The following is a 12,878-nucleotide window of genomic DNA, read 5'->3' as shown; positions in this document are numbered from 1 at the left end:
CTTTCTTTGCTGGGCAGCCAGTTCTCAAAACAAGAAAGGTGCCATTTTGGGGAAACTGGAAGCATTTGCAGGGCTTCTTTCACCTCTTGCTTGCTTATGTTTTGGAACTGTCATCACAAAGAGACAGAGAATGGGGCCTGTGGTGTGAGCTATCATCTTGATTTGAGAAATCATCAAATCATCCTTGGGAAGAAAGGTGGCCTCAGTGATGATGCCCCTGCTCATACCTTTTGCCTGGGCTTTTAATTTTTTTCTGAAGAAACAGAGAGAGAGAGAGAGAGAGAGAGAGAGAGAGAGAGAGAGAGAGAGAGAGGCCTGCCTTTGGATAAGGATAGAAAAGGCAGGGAAAAATTCTTGCTGCACATCTATGGCTCTCTCCTTCCTTCCCTGGGACTCAGCTAGACTCATGTTATTGAAGAATACACACACACACACACACACACACACACACATATAGGGGGTGGCGGGCAGGGCTGCCAACTCCAGCTGCGGCATTTGAAAGTGCAATCCTAAAAATGTCCACTCAGATGCAACACCTGTTGGATCCACAGGTAAATTAAATTAGGATTGCAGGCAATGTGGTGCACTGGTTAGAGCAGTGTGGTGCGTTTGAGCCCACAGATGCATTTGCAAACTAGGGGGACTGCCATAGCCACTATGCACTGATGGCCATCGCACACCTGGGCACACCTTCACACTTTCCCTTCATGGCCAGTGCCTAGGCTGGAAGGAAGTCTTAGTTTTCTTTTAAACCAAATTGGTGGCAGCGGGGTGATCTTCTTGGAGAGTCCAGCTGGGGTGGAAAGCAGGGCAGTTCCCTCCCTGCTTACAATGGTTTTAAGATAAGGAACATCACTCATCCCAGAAAAACAATAACAACACACTATTAGGATTTGGTGGGGGAAGTCTTGTAATGGAGTCAACAGAAGGCTCTCCCACCCCAAGTCTAATTGCAGTGGGAGAGCCTTCTATGGACTCCACTGGAGTCAATAGGCCACACCCCTTGTAGGCTGAGGAAACCAGGGTCCAAATCCACACCCAGCCATGAAGTTCCTGGCTGACCTTGGGCAGGTTCCTAATTCACACACGAATCTGCCTCACCGGGGTTGTTGTGTGGGGGACAGTGAGGGTCACGTATGTCACCTTAAGTTACCTGGAAGGAAGGTGAGATGTAAAAAACAAAGCAAACTGGGAAATTGTGGTTTAATCTTATAGACTATAAACCAGGATATTAAACCAGGATCAGAACCAGGTTTACTTGACCAAGACTGCTGCACTTGAATTTTTTGAACAGTAAATGAAGAAAGAACAACAGAACACTTGGCTGCCCTCTATGGATACACCAAGTAATACAATGACAGTTCTAGCAAATCTATTGCAAATACACAAGAATCTATAGCAAATATTCATGCAAGTCTCTCGCATAATTATCCCTGTGAATCTTTTCACATTTTCAGCCTGGAAGCGAGAGTGGCACTCACCGTGTTTGGCGTAACTCTTGAGTCATCGAAACACCTTCCCTTCACTTATCTCCTCCTTCAGCAGACAATGCCCCCGACTCTAAAGCAGAATGCTGGGAAATAGCAGTCACTTAAGTACAGAGGTTATAAACAAAGGTAATGATTAAACTAGAATGCTTCCAATAATCATTAAAAGCCCAATTAATTTATTGGCAAAAAAAGGTAGAGTTTTTGGTTCCATTTTGATGTCCCCACCCCCAACCCTGCGTCTTGCAGTTTGAACAAGCACCGAAGTATTTGACAGTGCGGCACTCATGGAGCAAGGCACCAACAAGGTTGCCGTGATTTTATAAGACATCAAGGTCTTCCTGCATGATTAAAAAGCAAAAGCAAACTTGGGGAAGAGATCATTGTTGGTTATTTTGTATACAATCTTCTTAATTTTAAAGGTTTTTAAAGCAATACATTGCTTACTTTAGCAAAAAGGAAAGAATTTAAAAAGGAAACAGACAGCTCCTATCTACTTCAAACAATTGGCTGGCTGCCAAACTGCTCTCCTGTCCTGTTTGTCTGGATGGACTGAACTTCTCTTGAACTTGCAAACAGGCTGAATGCAGTCAGAAAGAAGGAAAGAAAATCTCCTTTTGTTTCCAGCCTTGAGCACATTTGCAGACAAACAAACAAACTTAGTTAATTACTTTTCTGCACTTGGGGTTTAGAATATATCTTGTTCGATCCCTCCTTCACTATCACCCCTGATTATTGGCCATGCTAGCTGCAGCTGATGGGAGTTGAGTCCAACAGTATGCAGAGGACTGTCAAAGTTTCTCAACCTAGCCCTAGATTTTTAAAATGTCTCCAGTGTTGACATTCACACACTTTTCTGAAGAGACGTTCAGAACTTCTGTGTTTTAATTCGTCTTCTTTATCTGTGTGTCCAGAATCAAAGTTAAATAAAATAGGTTGGAGGCTGCCTAGTTCTTAGAGCTAGGGAAGCCCAACAACATATTGAGGACCAGGGGTTCCCCATCACTCTCAGGCCAAATAGGTTTCTGTAGTGCTTCAGAAACCAACACACCTCGATTGACCACAGCAGAACAAGAGAGATTAGGGTGCACATCACCAGAAGCGATGCCTCTATCATACTGTTACAAAAACAATTGTGTCGTGCAAAAATCACATAGGCTACACGAGCAAAGGGTTTGGTAATAGTCCTAGATTGTGCAAGAGTTCAAAGCAGCTCGAAACAAATGTTTCGACTGTTATAGCAACCAATAAGTATGTACACATGTTCAGCATATTAATTTCACAATGGCAAATTTGATTTGAATAAATGAGTGAGATTGGTCTTTTCTCCCCTCAATGATATAAACTGATTTATTTAAATTGCCTTTATTCAAATCAAGCCCCCCTAGATAACAGAACTAATCTACCTATGTGGTTGTTGCAAGGATGATAGAATTGATGTGTGCATAATGCTTAAAGTTACTGGTCTTCAGCTGGTTGGCCAGGAGCCACTATGAAAATATACAGTAAAAGATTAAGAAATGCATGTTTGGGTTAAAAGCAGGGCCTGGGTATGAAAAGGCTGAAGACTACTGCTCTAAACCATTCTTCCCAAACATGGCGTCCTCCAGATGGACTACAACTCCCCAAATCCCTGACCATCAGCCATGCTCTCTGGGACTGCTGGGAGTTGTGGCTCAAAATAGTTTGAGGGTGACAGGTTGTGGAAGGATGTTCTAAATTGCTACTAAAGGTATGCTTAGCAGTATTACTATAGTGTCCAGTCCTCATGGATGTTGAGATGCATTTGAATAAGATTTGCACAGGCTTTTGTACAATGTCCTAAAAAGCTTGACTTTGCAAAGGTGAAATGTAAAAGCAATATTAGAGCCCCTATCTATAGCTTAAGGACAATCTTAATTCATTCATATGCACTTTGGACTCCCCCCAGGGCTAATCCTTGAGCATAATGAGAATGAATTTCAACATTCTGAGATAGGCACAAAATGTTCAGTGCAATGTTTCCTTATATCTCTATGATCTATTGCAGGCAATTACATTAGTCAGGAATGGAATAAATAGTTCTTGAACACAAAATGACAACACACCCAGATTGTGGTAGCTACCTGCTCTGAACCTACACAGCTGAGCTATAAAGGCAGCACCGATGCCAACAAGCACAGAGTCAAGCTAGTATCTTGCTAATCTCTCAAGGTAAAGTGCACAATGAGCTATTGCCAATCAGCATAATAATTTTTAAAAAGTTACCTCCGTGTAAGTCCTACACACAACACATTGCTAAACTATGGAATTTGCTTCCACAAGATGCACTGATGGTCCCCAATTTAGTTTTGGCACGGGACGAGGCAAAAGATAAGGCTAATTGGTTGCTACTAGTCATGGTGACTCTATATTACCTCCAGCATCAGAGGCCACAGCCTCAGAATTTCAGTCGCTGGAGAACACGTTTGGGAAAGAGTGATCTCCCTTTACCTCCTGCTTGTTTGCTTCCCAGAAGCATCAAGTTGTGCCCCGTAGGAACAGAATGCCAGACTAGCTATGCCTTAGGTCCTATCCAGGAGGACTCATCATCTATGCTTTCAAGAATTTCCAGGCACTAACTGCAAGTGGGCTTGCTGTCCCAAGTAGCGAGGGCTGCATCTTGGCTCTATTGGCTCTGTCACTTATTTATTATATTTATTTGCAGTATTTATAGCCCCCCCCCTCCTCATTTAATGTTTTCAATCCCAGAGCAGGGAATAAAGTAATAAAAACAAACGGGGGGGGGGGAGCAACGGATGTACAAAAATTACCAAATCGTATAAACAGGACCAATGAACAACTGAACCATTATATCACGAGCAAAATGGCAGCAACAAAAATTAATCGTTTCAATTTGACCAAATACCTAGGTAAAAACAAACACAACAATTGAGCAGATTATAGAACCAAGGGGTCTTAGCAATGGTTCCCACATGCTATTTCCCTTGTGGCAGCCCCCTCCCTCCCTCCCTCCCTCTTCCACACAGAGGGCCCCACTTTGTGCCAACTAACTCTCTGTGGCTTTTGAGTCGCTTAGCATATTTCAGTATCCCCCTCCACCAATCCCTCCCTGTTCTCATCCTAAGGGGCACCAATCCCATCCCTGTTCTCATCCTAAGGGGCATAAAGTCCACAAGCATCCATGCCAAAAAAGAATCCCACAAAAAACTCCCCTCCCTTCTCCACAGTAGCAACAGAGCAAACCCCACAGTGCCCATATAGCTTTACTGAAGTCCTGTATTTACAGTATGTGCTGTGTAAAATTAACTTGTTCTTTCATTTACCGGTAGTTGAAATGACTGCAGCTAAGAAAGCAGATGAATGTCTACAGCCATCTCATGAATGGTATCAATTTTAATTGTTTCGTTTAGAGCTTTTGTCGTTCCCAGTCCCAATGCCTTGAGTGGGTAGCAGGGTTTTTTCTTTTGTCTCCTTCCCTATCCCAGACCATCAAAGGCAGTTTCATGCCATTCTTTGAAGAAGTACAGGCATGGACTTTGGCAAGCCTTAAAGGAAAGGGAACTCCAAAGTTTGGTGGGGACAGTCTCTGTGAGTCCTTGTGGGTCCTTGAAGTACATAGTGTATTTCAATAAAACATTACCAAGGTTAGGCTGCTCTGGGCTTTCTAGGCTATGGCTACAAGCACCTGAAGATGGGCCATAATGTTGGCACCATCTAAAGCCGCAGAGCTGCTGAGAGCACCCCTATATCAAACATGTATAGTTCAGCCTTGAAAATATGAAGGCCTGAGTGCTGATAGCTGGTTCTCTGGAGGTATGCAGAAGGACTCTAGAAAGCAGTGGGTTTGTTTGTTTTTTTAAAAAACAAAGTGTTTGTTCTTTTTTCAATCCTTTTCATAAGCTACTGGTATTAAAGGGTTAGAGATAGTCTCTTATACCCATTCTCAATTATTTGATTTAACTTCTCCTCTTTCACAAGGGGAGGAGTCGTGAGTGGGACTTGCTCCCCGTGCTTCGCAGGGGGGCGTGGTTGGGCCCCCTGCGTCACAGGGAGTCCCAGGCTCATGCCACGCCCTCAGCTGGCCAATCCAGCTAGCTGGGGGCATGGTTTGCCACATTTAAGCGGCCCCGGCTCTGCCTGTTTGGTTCCTGCACGCACAGATCTCGCTTACTTACCACATGCTGTTTGTGGGTCCTTTGCTTTGTTCTAGTTTCGTTAATTTTGAAGTCCCTAAAAGCCTTCACTGCAACGCTGCGACAGTGACTTTCATGCCAGGGATTGCTTGGTTTTCCTCGGCACGCTGCTCGCCAGCACAGGAATTTATTTCAACTTAACCCCTCTGGGTTCTGGCACTTGGAGCAAAGAAGGTTTCTGTGGGAAGGTTTACTTTAGCAGAGTTAAACAATCCCCTTTATAAGTTTATGCAGCGGTCAGCTTGTTGCTTACTCATCTGAGTTCTACTAAAAAAGATGCCTTCCTGGTTAAAAATCCTGTGATGGCCTGGGATTCCGATTCAGAGGCTGAACCGGAGGAATCCCAGCCTGCACAGGAGTCCCCGCCTCCAGGGCCAGCTGAACTGGGGCAGGGCCTTGATTCTGAAGCGCCTGCACCTGTGCCGGATCCTCAGGAGCAGGAACCAGGTGAATCCACTCTGGCTCCAGAGGTGGTTGAGGACTCAGTGCCTGCAGGTGAGTCTCCCCCTGGGCCCAGTAACCCTTCAGCCTCTCCTGAACTGCAGAGGCTCAGGGCAGAGAGGCGAAGGGAACTGGTTTCTCCCAGGAGGAGTGCTCGCCTTAAGGCCAGGAGAGGCGGGTCTCCTGGGGGCCGGGGCCGCCCCTGGCCTCAGAAAAGATAAAGGCCAGTCAGCCCGGTCCCAGGTTGCGGGAGCAACATCGTTGATGAACTGTTTCGGCCAGCATCCAGTCCTGTTTCCCCCAGAGTTCCTGTCCTTGCCCGGCTTCCCGCTGTGGACCCCACTTCGCCCGTGGAGGACTGTCTGCCGACCCTCAACTCAGGTCCTGGACCTCGCCCCACGGTAACCTCCCCCGCTGGACCAGCACAAATCCCTTTGAATCCCTATTAAAGAATATACAGTGGTGCCTCGCAAGACGAAATTAATCCGTTCCGCGAGTCTCTTCGTCTTGCGGTTTTTTCGTCTTGCGAAGCACGGCTATTAGCGGCTTAGCGCTATTAGCGGTTTAGCGGCTATTAGCGGCTTAGAAAAAGGGGGGAAAAGGGGAAAAACTCGCAAGAACTCGCAAGACGTTTCGTCTTGCGAAGCAAGCCCATAGGGAAATTCGTCTTGCGAAGCACCTCAAAAGACGGAAAACTCTTTCGTCTAGCGAGTTTTTCGTCTTGCGAGGCATTCGTCTTGCGGGGCACCACTGTACACACAAATCTGATTCATGTTAATATACAACTATTTTACTCTAAGATTCATACAGGTTTACAGAACTGTACCTGAAGGCAGGCTTAGGTTACATAACAAGCAAATTAACTATACCAGAGGGAAGTTGGTCCTGAGGTGACTGCAGCTGAGCAGTTATCTTTCAAAACTACCAGCAACTGACAAACTGGTTGTCACAGCAACCAGTTAGAACATGGAGGCCGTTAGTCCTCTCTCGGGATGTTGCACTTGACTGCACCTTTACATCCCCCCATTTCTATGTTTGCAGCCGCTGTGAGGGGAGTTTCACGGATGGGCTTGTGCAGGCAGGGCTTTGGAGCGCTCCTGGAGACCCCTTCAAATCTGATTTCCCTTTTCTCTGCCATTTCCCTAAACCTCCTTCCCTCCTGTCAGCTCCCTCACTGCCCTAAACTGTTTGTGTGCTGTGCTCCTTCCTGACAGGAGTGTGAGCTGCGTTCCTTAGGTTTCTTCAGTCCAGCTTCCCCCTCTGCTCTGAGTGCTTGTTCCCTGCCTCTTATCTTTGCCCTTAAACTGTGGTGTTTTGCTCATTCTTGACTGAAGTTGGGCTGTGTTCCTTAGGTTTTCCAGCCCACCTTCCTCCCCTGCTTGGAGCAGCTTCCTCCCTTGCCCTGAGTTGCTTATGGGTTTGTTTTTTCGTTTGTTGTTGTTTACTCTGTACGGTTGCACCTTCCTTCCTTCCTTCCTTCCCCTGAGCCACATGTACATTGTTCCTTTCTACCTGAGTTCATCCATTGGGCTCGGCTTGCCCAGTGTGTGTTGGTTCTTTGTGCGTTCTCAGTTTCCTTCCTTTTTCAGAGCAGCGGATGCCTTGCTCCTTATTTCTTGAGTTTATTCTGTTGGCCTTGACTTGTCCCAGCAGGTGTTTGCTTCCCTTCAGTTGGTGCGTATTTTATTAAATAGTGGGGTGTCTGCTAAAGGGCAGGTGCCTGGCTCAGTCAGCTTCCCCACTTTCCATTCTAGACAGGGAAATCAATCACTTTCATTTACTCTATCCTGCAGGGGTATCCTCCTTAAAGGGGCAGCGTGCATTTTAAATAGGCTCAGGGCTGGGGATCAGCTGTCTGGCGCTAAAGCCTCTTAGCTTTTTATGGTACATAAGGGGGTAATTTTGCTGGGTTTTTGTTTTGTTTTGTTGCCGAGGTCCCTTGACTATTCTGGTATCAGCAGTAGGTCGATTCAGATTTCCTGAGTTACTCTTGGGTGTGTTGGGGCTGCAGTTTGTCTGTGCTTCCTCTGGTGAACAGCGTGTTGCTGCCGGCAGCCATTTTGAGCACACCACATGGCCAAGCTTTCCTAGCGACTATTTGGGACGGTACACGTGGCCTCTGTTTTTCTTGTTGCCATGTTGCTTTGGGCACGTGCTTCCACACACCCCTGTGCTACATGAGAAACTCTTTTAATTGTAACTAACATTATATTATATTAGTGTGTGTCCTTTTCTTGGTAGTTCTTATCTTTATTTAACCTTAATTCAATGAAGAAGAAGAAGAAGAAGAAGAAGAAGAAGAAGAAGAAGAAGAAGAAGAAGAAGAAGAAACTGTGTGTGTGTGTGTGTGTGTGTGTGTGTACACATACACACACATCTTGTCCTGATTTCTTTGGGGGCTTTGGCTCATGTTTGTGCATTGCCTTCACTTGTTGGGCTTAGTTCACTGTGGCTTCACTTTTTCATTCCCCCCCCCTTTTTTTTCAGCATGGTTCTGCGGGCTGTGGTATCAGGCAGGGCTTAGGTGGCTGCCATTTTGGCCAGCCATGTGACCTTGAGCTGCCATTTAGAATACAAAATACACATTGCTGTTCCCCTCTAGGCTTAGGTTCCCCCTGCAAGATACCCCTTGGTATCTTGTTAGACACAGTAAAATATAAAGTGCTGGACCAGATGGACCACTGACCTAGTCCACAAGGATGTTCTAATGTTTTTAAGCTATGCTGTTTCTCTCTACCTACTCTCTACAGTGGTACCTCGGGTTACGAACTTAATTCTTTCCAGAGGTCCGTTCTTAACCTGAAACTGTTCTTAACCTGAGGTACGCTTTTGCTAATGGGGGCCCCTGCTGCCATTGTGCCGCTGGCGCGCTATTTCCATTCTCATCCTGAGGTAAAGTTCTCAACACGAGGTACTACCGGGTTAGCGGAGTTTGTAACCTGAGGTGTTTGTAACTCGAGGTACCACTGTATTTGTAAATTGTAACAGAAACATCATAATTATCTGGTGATATTTACCCGCAAAGGAAAGCCTGATACATGCTGCTTCTGAAACTGGGTGATCAGATTCATTAGTTATCAGGGTTCAGGTACCACTAACAGCTTTACCGTAAGTATAAAATTTAGCCAACATACTTTATCAGGTATTGCTACAGGGGTGAAGTGTGTTGGTTGGGAAGGGGGAACATAGGTATAAAATGAGTTTTCTTGGATGCCAAGATCCAGGTTTGGGGGAAATACACTCTGGTTGAAGGAACCCCAGCATATATTTGCACAAAATATGCAGCAAAGTAAACCATGGGAATATAAGATGTTAGACCTTATGAGTTCCTAAACTCCCCTAGCACACGTTTGGTAAGGTAATAATAATAGCTTACAAACTCTCCATAGGTCAGATTTAAACCTCATTGCATGCTGAACTTTTAAGGGAAACTGAGGGAGAACACTGTGCTTGATTTCCTTCCTCCCATTGCAAGGAGAAGAGACCTGACTAAGCCTGCCAGGGCAGCTCACTCTATGACATTAAACCCTTCATGCATTAATCAGACCGAAGCATGTTGGTTATATGAGCTTGTTACCCCTCATAACATGCTGTCTTCTTTTAAATAACTATTAAAGACAAAGGCAGATGCATGGTCCTCACTTGGAACCTTGCAAACTTGAAGTGATGGAGGGAGTATGGCCTCAGTGGCGCCTTCAACTATTAGGTCTTAGAAGATGACCTGGTTTGATCTTATATCCTATCGGGTAAAATTTGTAGGTATTGGGCATAGTCTGCCCCCCCCCAACAGTCCAAGTGCTTCAATACTTTGTACACGTGCATGACCCGGGGCGTGTGGCTAAGACTTTAAGGATGCAGTCAGCCGATATTCCCTTCTTCAGTAAATCCATTTATTTTACAGACCCCCATGTTGAATTCGTAGTCTGCAGGGCGATTGAGGATTGGCACAGGTGGTAGACACCAAGTGGTGTGGGTTGTAGGCCTATCACGTTCATCACTCTTTGCCAAATACATAATAGATAGATAGATAGATAGATAGATAGATAGATAGATAGATAGATAGATAGATAGATAATTTGTTGGTTGAAATATGTATCTCGCTTGTACTCTGGCGCTTTCTCTGTTGCCCTCTTTGGCGCCCTAAGAGTGGGTGTAGTAGTTAACAAGGTTGAGCCAGGATGCTCCTCTAAGGGGTTTCGTTTGGAAGACGTAAATTTATCTAGTGCAGAGTCGCTGGGCTGCATCCATCAATAGAAAACTAACCAAAGGGGGAAAGGCACCCTTATTCAGCTCGCAGCATCAGAACATAAGATCCCTGACCTGTAAACGACATCAGGAGATACTGTTACCTTACACCCCCCGGTTCTAGCACATCCCTGATACATTGGGATGGTACCCACCTCTCCCGGCATCGGTTCACACGGGTGATGCGTTTGGCCATGGAAGCCAGTGGCTTCCCGGCCAGAAAATATGCTGCTCATTCCTGCTCATGGGGGCCTGCCTACAGACAGATTCAATGACATGAGTCATGTGTTGGAGGGGAGGGTGTGGCCATCACCTACCCCTCCCTTTGCAGGGTATTCCATTAAAGGAATCCGGTGGTCGTGGTTCCTGTCCAAAGCCCAGGTGGTGGCTAGGGCCGTGGAACTGCCCTTTAGTGACTAAGGGAAATCTTCCAGTTGATTTGCATCAACAAGTTCCCCCTACAGGTTGTTAACCTTTGTGTGACTTCCTGCAGAGTGGTCAGGAGTCAAGTATAGTCTGTTCAGATCCAGTGCCTAAGCCAATACCACTCACATTATGTAACCAATCAAGTTGTGGCCTTTTTTTTAGCCCATTAACCTAAAATACTTGTGTCCATGTGTCTTATTCCATCTCAAAGCAGGGGACAGGGCCTTGACTCGCAACTGATCTGCATTTTACCCACAGACATGAACATCACTGTCTCCTCTAAGGCTTTTCCTTTTTTAAACACCCATTGGTGTTAAAGAGTCAAAGCCTTCTGGGGGTCAGGGGAAACCATTTTTTGTCAGGATTTCATCTGGGGAGGAAAAGGTGAAAGATCCCCCTTCCCCACACCCTACATTCCTAATGTAAAATCAGCCACCAGATGGCAGGCAGTATTGCTTGTCCTATAGCACCCAGAGCCATTAAGAACCAGGCAAGACCCTCTCTTCAAAGGGGCATGTTAAACTGTACTAGAATGCTGGAAATTAGCTTTTCTAGATCTATGCATAATGTGCTTTTTTCTTAAGCAGGCACAGGTCCCAAGAAAGTACACCTGGTTTCTTCAGAGGAGGAAGAGGAAGAGGAATCCTTGGATAACAGTGACACCATCTGTTAATTCTGGCTTGGAAATGGGGATTACGAATTAGGCTGTCACGTAAGAACCCACATCCTGGCAGGCTCAAGCAGCTTGGGTGGCATTTCCATAATGAAAGCATTTTAGCTTTTTGAACATCAGGAAAAGTTCTAAATTTTGACCATGATTTTGAAGAGGGTTGTCATGGTGGGAGGGTGGGATGTTTGCTCTTTGACTGCCATAGACTGATCACATGTACAATTGATTTCAGTGAGTTTTAATTCAAGGTAAATTTGCTCTGAGTAGAAGAGTTGTAGTGATTTTTGCTAACTACCTAACCGTGAAACCAATGGAGGGAGGTGAAAATCCTCTCTCTCTCTGTGTGGCTACTCTTGGAGCCTGTTTCAAAAAAAAAAAGCAAAAAAAAAAAAAAAAGCAAAAGCACAGCTTCTGGCCTTTTCCTCACAAAACAAATCATCAAGCCTCATACAGATATTTAGACAAAAGGAGTTGAGAGTAGAAACAGTCTGAGAAGCACCATTCAAGTTCAATGTAACTTGGATTTCTTAGCCATTACAACCCTCAGAATATTTTTCCCTCGTGCTACCTTGGAACCTTTTCCTTCAGAATTATTCCTGCAGCTTTATGATCCATTGTAAAGCAAAGCAGTTATGTACAGTGGTGATTATTCACTACAAAGGACATTGTAACAGAATGGATGCTGGCAGAATGAAACTGTTTTTGGCAATAGAGTAATGTGCTTCTATGAAGCAATGAATTTCTGAGTTAGGTTACACTTGGATATGTTGCATGAAGAACCATTTATTTAGGGAAGTGAATTGTGAACATTCAGCGTGTTAACATTTAGATGAGGTTTCTGTAGTAGGTAGGAAAATGGAGAATAGGTTTTAATCCTTTCCAGCAACCTGTTTAAAATGACAATGTGCAAGCCAAAACCAGGCATTGCCTTTGCTTGTAACAGCCACATAAAGCATTGTGGCTTTCCCCCCTCTCTGGCATCCATTGATACCAAGTGTTTGGTGTGATGTCATGTGCATGTTGTATTGCTAGACACAGGTGTTCAATGTAGCATAATATTTAGTTCTGATCTTAATTTCTTTAAGAAAATGTTGCCATCAAAACCAATTTAATACTGGTCATGTACTAAATATACCCTTTGTCAGCTGTATCATAAGGTGCAAAACTAAGATGCTGACTGATCTGTGCAGCAAATATTTTTGTTTTCAAAATATGAGAGCTAATTTGAAAGGTTAAAGTACTTGATTAGAAAACTATTTCTAGTTCTTTGATCACTTGATCAGTTTGTTTTGTGTGGAATTGTTTGGTCCAACACAGCTGATGCATTACATCTAATTTTTCCTGATTTAATATGATAGATAATAAAAGTTAAATCATATTATAGCTCTCCCTTGAACATCAATATTAAAAATGGTTAGTTACTAGACACTGTGT

The 12,878-nt window shown here is 44.6% G+C and overlaps 3 protein-coding genes and 1 long non-coding RNA gene across 10 annotated transcripts in view; 2 read left to right on the top strand and 2 right to left on the bottom strand.

Moving 5' to 3' along the window:
• Positions 1-5,418, top strand: part of TDRD12 (tudor domain containing 12) — a 66,061-nt gene extending 60,643 nt beyond the window's left edge. Inside the window, exon 28 of the mRNA XM_081870790.1 lies at positions 4,799-5,418. Within this exon, the coding sequence (XP_081726916.1) occupies positions 4,799-4,866 (68 nt within the window). The 3' untranslated portion in view covers positions 4,867-5,418. The remainder of the gene's footprint in view (positions 1-4,798) is intronic.
• The window catches only part of LOC309346846 (b(0,+)-type amino acid transporter 1-like), a 59,881-nt gene that overhangs the window by 23,503 nt on the left and 23,500 nt on the right, over positions 1-12,878 (bottom strand). Inside the window, exons 1-3 of one of the 6 annotated variants that reach the window (XM_081871096.1) lie at positions 6,930-8,418; positions 5,645-5,840; positions 1,482-1,573 (exon numbers count right to left, since the gene is read on the bottom strand). The gene's annotated coding sequence lies outside the window, so the exon portion shown is untranslated. Of the gene's footprint in view, positions 1-1,481; positions 4,194-5,644; positions 5,841-6,929; positions 8,419-12,878 lie in introns of those variants that run through there. The other 5 variants (XM_081871097.1, XM_081871099.1, XM_081871098.1 and 2 more) reach the window with 5 other exon arrangements.
• LOC309346848 (b(0,+)-type amino acid transporter 1-like) overlaps positions 1-12,878 on the bottom strand; it is a 55,691-nt gene that overhangs the window by 23,503 nt on the left and 19,310 nt on the right. The window contains exon 14 of one of the 2 annotated variants that reach the window (XM_081871106.1): positions 9,844-10,423. The exons of the other annotated variant lie outside the window; for it this stretch is intronic. The gene's annotated coding sequence lies outside the window, so the exon portion shown is untranslated. Of the gene's footprint in view, positions 1-9,843; positions 10,424-12,878 lie in introns of those variants that run through there. 2 annotated transcript variants of the gene reach the window in all.
• LOC309347118 lies at positions 9,761-12,629 on the top strand. Its single transcript, XR_014158867.1, has 2 exons — positions 9,761-9,849; positions 11,362-12,629. It is a non-coding gene; the product is annotated as an uncharacterized lncRNA (long non-coding RNA).

This window comes from Podarcis erhardii (assembly GCF_964252035.2).
Source record: "Podarcis erhardii genome assembly, chromosome: 7".
Taxonomy (NCBI): Eukaryota; Metazoa; Chordata; class Lepidosauria; order Squamata; family Lacertidae; genus Podarcis; species Podarcis erhardii.
This window is presented reverse-complemented; position numbering and strand designations above follow the sequence as displayed.